Source organism: Alligator sinensis, unplaced genomic scaffold (genome assembly GCF_000455745.1).
Source record: "Alligator sinensis unplaced genomic scaffold, ASM45574v1 scaffold1581_1, whole genome shotgun sequence".
In the NCBI taxonomy this organism is placed as follows: domain Eukaryota; kingdom Metazoa; phylum Chordata; order Crocodylia; family Alligatoridae; genus Alligator; species Alligator sinensis.
Window position 1 is genome coordinate 806,674 of NW_005842641.1, and position 5,785 is coordinate 812,458.

The following is a 5,785-nucleotide window of genomic DNA, read 5'->3' on the forward strand; positions in this document are numbered from 1 at the left end:
AACTTACCAACTGCTCGTTCCTAAATAGTCTATCTGGCTTTGCAGTAGAGAGTAAGACCCATTTAACCTGTGCATTTTTTTGCATGTGTTTTTATACAGCTGGACCTACATAACAAGCTCCCTACATGTTCAGAGATTATTAATTCTGTTATTTCAGAGTAGTTCTGATATAGCTCTGGAAAGAATTTGAGCTTGGGTATTGCTGGGAAGCACAATGCTTCTGTATTGGCACTGCAAAAAAGAAAATAGTACTTTTAAAGAATCATTCATCTTTGAAAAGTGACTGTAAAATGGCTGCTGTGTTTGCTTCTGTTTTTTATTTTCAGTGGGTGCATCTACACATGCCATTAAGGTGAAATGAGAAACTCCAGCACAGTTCGCACTGGAGTTAGCTGTTCTCAGGTGCAGCGTCTACACGTGTGCCCAGGACCGCAGCATTTTGAGCTGGAACAGAACAGCCCCAGGCTGGTGGAAGGTCCAGGGGGTCAGCCCCAGGCTCCAGATGGCAGCATCAGGCAACAGGGTCTGGCTGGGGCACAAGAGTGCTGAAGTACAGGGCCAGGTGGCAGGCAGCCCCTGCACTTTAGCACCCTTATGTCCCCTCCAGCTCCTGTCTCAGACCACATGTGTGTTTCGGCACACGTAATTACTAACTGACATTAACTGTCATGGACATTAACTAACTCTGCCATAGGATAGTACCGTCAGGGACAGTGCTATTGTACAGCAGTTAGTTGATTTACTGTGCCGCAGTTTCAGCGCACATGTAGACTGTGATGCTTTACTACAGAGCTAATTAGTCAACTCAGTAAAGTGCATGTGTAGATGCACCTGGTGATTTCAGTATTACACCTGTTCAATTTAAAAGCATGAACATGGCTTGTCTGATTACTACTCTAGCAAAAAATGTCTGAAATGAATTCCTCTTACATGTTTTGCACAGGTGCCATCAACAAGAGAAACTAGTTCTGCAGTTGGTACTTGGATAATGGCTTTGTTGATGAGAATGGGCATAGAGTCTAGCCTTCCTTTTGCATAACTATACTGGCTCTTTACTAATAGAAAATCTGATTAAAAATTATTTTTGTTTCTCTAACCAACAGATGCTGCTTGAGATGCACAAAGCATGAACTTGATTATAAATAAGACCTCGTTTATTTCTACTAGTTCACTTTTCAAAGTAGAATGGCACCGGAGGGCATTTTTTGTAAAGAGCTCCCTGTTAGGCTTTTACTGTAGTTGAATATAGACTCTGTTTGACTGGTTCTTTGATATCAAAGTTTGTTTTTTGTTTGTTTTTGTTTTGTTTTGTTTTTTTATAGGGCTATGATGGCTCACCTTACAGCAACTTGTAACCACAGCCATTTTGCCAGACTCTTTCAAAAGCAGCTTATCCAGGTAAATAAATAACTTCTTGTGTTTTCCATATAGAAAGCAATTTTTCTGACCTTCAGTAAAATGTGAGGTAATATCTACATATTTCTGTTGTTCTAAGAAGAATGGGGTGTAGAAATCTTCCCCCCTCCCCCGGTGATCTTTCCTAGTTAGAATTAAGGATACTGGGCACATAGGAATCTGTGGATAAAGAGGCCTTCAGTCTGTCAGGCTATGTGGCACTTCTTAGCAGCACTAAAAATAAAAAAACACATATATTTGAAAAAATTAAAAAATATCTGAATGATCTTGAGGTCTACCTCAATTTACATTTTCTTGAGGACTATCTCAATTTACTTTTTTGCTGATTGGCTTTTTTGCATATGTACTAGAGTCTGGCTGCTTTACTATTCCATCCAGGCAGAGTGCAGACCAACTGCAGACGCTTCCTCAGCCTAGCCTGAAAGCTTGGAAAGGAGAATTTTTCCAACTATTTGAGTTGGTGTAATAAAAGATATTGGATTCACCCAAAGAACCTTGTCTGCCTTTGTCCTTAGACCAACATGGCTACAACCTATACCCTTGAATGGTCTTGACACACTTATTTATGATTATGTACCTTAGTGGAATTAATTGGTTTTTCTAAAATCCTTGTATGGGTAAAGTGGTCCTGACTTATTTTTTTAAACTGCATATTCTCCAAAAGGATACACAGCGATACTTATGAAGCATTGTTCTATTTGTGTATGTTTTTGCCAGCTATAGTTCAAAATAACAAGATTGCTGTAACCAACAGAAAATAGGTAGAAATAGTTCTGCTTTGACTGTTTGTTGCTGTTTTTTCACATAATTTCTTCTGCCCTTGTTTCTAGAAGTCTTCTTTCACATAGTACAATAAAGAGAAGCACCTTTCAATTTGAAAACTTTAACAGTTGGCTGGGGGAGCTGTTCAGGACTAGAGCCCAAAACTCCTTGTAGTGCATATTATAAAATCAACCCATTTGGAAGCTGCTGTGCCTTTCGGAGGGTATTTTCCAAAGAGACCAGGGATTTAGGTGTCCACGTGGGGAATGAGATGCACCTAATTCCTTTAGTCTCCTTTGAAAATCTCCACTTTATAGTGTAGTTCTAATTTGAAAAATTACTGTATAAAAATATTGTCATCTTACTTTGCCGTTTGTCCTACTGTGTATCCATAGTGACACCTATCAGTCTTCCTGAGGGAGAATAAGGTTTACTGCTCTGCTTCTATTTGCTCTGTAGAGCCCATACAGTTAAAAAAAAAAGGAAAATAGAATCTATACCAGTATTGACAGAATTGGTTAACGGAGCTGCAGGTACAAGGCTGGATTTCACCTTCACTCACATCTGTGCATTCCTGTTGAAGACTATAGGGTTTCACTATTCCACTACAATACAGTTTGAAAGCAAATAGCTTGCATGTAACAATGAGGCACAGATGTAAATAACTAGGATTTGACCTCCCTAACCTGTGGTTTGAGATGCAAAAGGAACTTGGGCTCAAGAATATGTAGGGTTTGCAGTTATAAAATGATTCAACCTTCATAAGATGACTACTATTTGATTTGGTATTGTTGAGACCCCTATCAGCGTTAACCTAACTATACCAGATTTTTAAGGTGTTTGTTTTTAGTGGGGTACTATGCTTTGAAGTTGTGTTCTTTTGTTGTCAAGGTCTCTGGCTAATTTTAAGGGCTTGAAGCTGCCTTTCTTTGTATTTTGAGCAGTAGTTCTGTGTATGTATAAGTCCCTGCAAATTCTTCTCACCTTTGTAACACTGAAGAACCCTACAGTTTTTAGTTGGGTCCAGGTAGTAGATGACAATTCTTCTCCTTGACTGCCAGGCCAAAACATAGAAGATTGAAACAAAGTCGTTTATGTAGATAATATAGCTATGCTTGGTAATGTTCTTTCTGTGTGGAAAGAGGGTTCTAATGCCTTAGGTTTAATGTGTGGGGTCTGAATTTCCAGTCTCAGGACACCTAGGCTGGAAGAGACTGAGAGTGTGAGAAAAAGGAAGCTTTTAGCTTTAGCCGATGCTTCCCCTCTGGCTGAAGGAGGCCATATTTCACAGGCTTCATAGGCAGCTGAGTCCAGTCCTTTGAAGGTTGAAGTATTGAAGTATTGAAAGTTCCTACCCTAAAAGTCCTTTCATGGAGAGAAGTGATTGTGTGGGGCAAATTATTTCTTTCATCTGGGATGCCTTATGAATTTCCTCCCTCCTTCCTCTTTACCCTCCTGAAGATGTGTAAAGGTCCCGTTGGTGGTGGCACAAGCTGGGGAGACACCCCAGACCAGGACGTCCTTAATATGTTGGGCTGTGATGATCTTAGTCGGCTGAAGAGGCTGCAGGAGAGATTTGTCGCTCCTCAGAGCATCAGAGGGCCTTGCCCACCCCCTTCCTTCCCAGGGTGCCAGCAATTCTTCAGGGACTTCATCCTCAGCGCAGGAAGGTTAGCTACTTGTCACTGCTTCTGCCTCTGCTAAGTTGTGGGGTGGTTAGCTAAACTCATTGGCTTGTGCCAGTTGGGGGAACTAATTTGGAGATTGGTCTTGAAATGCCAGCTCTGTGGGACATTGAAGCCAAAGCATGAGACAAAAGGGGAACTATCAAGCCCTGAGGGCAGTTGCAGTATGCAGTGCCCATTTTATGCTAGCTGTCAGCAGTGTTCCAAGCTTCACTTGTATCTGCTGACATGTACAGTCCATCTTCCTCTCCAAAGAACTACATCCATTTAGGTCTTGGCTTATTACACATGAAACTCACTAAATATCTTGGCAGAAGCATGCTGAGTTGCCTAATACTTAGCGGTAACACAGTACTGGACAGCGGGAATGCTGGATTGCTGAAATTTTCCCTAGACTGTTCTAGATGGCCAAGAAGTGGGAAGAGAAGGGCACTCTGGCTTAATGAAGAGGCCTTTTATAGTTCACAGTGTAGATTCACATTTCCCTTATGTCTCATTTGAAATTGGTATACTTATTTGTAGCCATGTCCTTGTAACAATGATCCTAATGGAGTTTAATGACTAGCTTTTGCACAAAACTGAAATGGCAAAGGTGATGTTAAGGGGTAGGATGCACTGGCAGAGCTGTGGAGAGTGGAGGATGCATTAAATCTGCTGAAGTTTGGCTGAGGTTCTGCATGTCTGCTTGGTTTTTGGATAGTGTTGTTGTTGGCCACACAATAGCCTTTGAACTTATAAATGAGTGACATCTTGGATGTTTGTTATAATTTTGGTAACCGAGGCTTGAATTATTGAGCATATGTTAGCTGAGATTATACTGCTATTTTCCCCCCAGTCTGACAATCCCATCATGTTTTTTCTGAAGCTATCAGTTCAACCAACACCTCATGGATAACCTGTGCCTAAAAATACTTGAGTTGGATGGCCTTACTTTGGTAGAGCATGAGCCTAGCGATGGTGAAGCAGACATGGAGGAACAGGTGAGTTAAATGTTCCAGGTGCCAGCTAAGGATTTGATTAGTGATTCAATCCACTAACTAAAGAATTGGTTAATGTCCATGTATAATTATGACATAAACAGTACATTAGGGTATAGACAGTAGTAGGGCTGTGCGAAACTTCGGCAGCCATTTTGTTTCAGAGGTGTTTCGGCCCAGTTCGGCAGCTGAATCACCGAATCCGAAATGAAACAAAAGCATCTGAAACATTTTGGAATTGTTTTGGTGGGCTCTTCTTCAAGCAGAGGTGATGGATGAGATACTTGGGGATAGCTCTATCAAGTTGTACTTGGGGTTGTACTTGGGGATAGCTCTATCAAGCCTTTAGTCAGTGCAGATGTAGTGTGGGATCTTCTGGAAGGGCTAGACATTTTTAAATCTGCAGGTCCAGATGCCCTCCACCCAAGGGTGTTGAGGGAGCTGGCAGGGGTCATTGCGGAGCCTTTGGCCTGACTGTATGAGCATTCGTGGTTATCTGGCCAGGTGCCGGGGGATTGGAAACTGGCTAATGTGGTCCCTATTTTTAAGAAGGGGAGGAAGGAGGACCCAAGTAATTATAGGCCTGTAAACCTCACCCTGGTGCTTGGGAAGCTCTTGGAGAGGATCATCAAGGAGCACATCTGTGGGGGGCCTGCAGGGATGGGTTCACCAAAGGCAGGCCCTGCCAGACCAACCTGATTGCCTTTTACGACCAAGTAACTAAATCCTTGGATGATGGTGTCGCTGTGGACGTAGTCTTTCTAGACTTTAAGAAGGCCTTTGACACTGTCTCTTACCCCATCCTCATCAATAAATTAAGCGACTGCGGCATTGATGCCTGCACAGTTGGATGGGTAAAAAATTGGCTGATGGGGCACAGCCAGAGAGTAGTGGTGGACGGGTTGTACTCAACCTGGCGAGATGTGAGCAGTGGGGTACCCCAGG

General features: G+C 42.2%; 1 protein-coding gene across 4 annotated transcripts in view; it reads left to right on the forward strand.

The window, feature by feature from the left end:
- Window positions 1–5,785, forward strand: part of CDAN1 (codanin 1) — a 61,487-nt gene that overhangs the window by 18,408 nt on the left and 37,294 nt on the right. For all 4 annotated transcript variants that reach the window (XM_025215350.1, XM_025215348.1, XM_025215349.1 and 1 more), the window contains exons 9-11: window positions 1,323–1,398; window positions 3,640–3,848; window positions 4,729–4,843. In XM_025215350.1, the coding sequence (XP_025071135.1) occupies window positions 1,323–1,398; window positions 3,640–3,848; window positions 4,729–4,843 (400 nt within the window). The remainder of the gene's footprint in view (window positions 1–1,322; window positions 1,399–3,639; window positions 3,849–4,728; window positions 4,844–5,785) is intronic.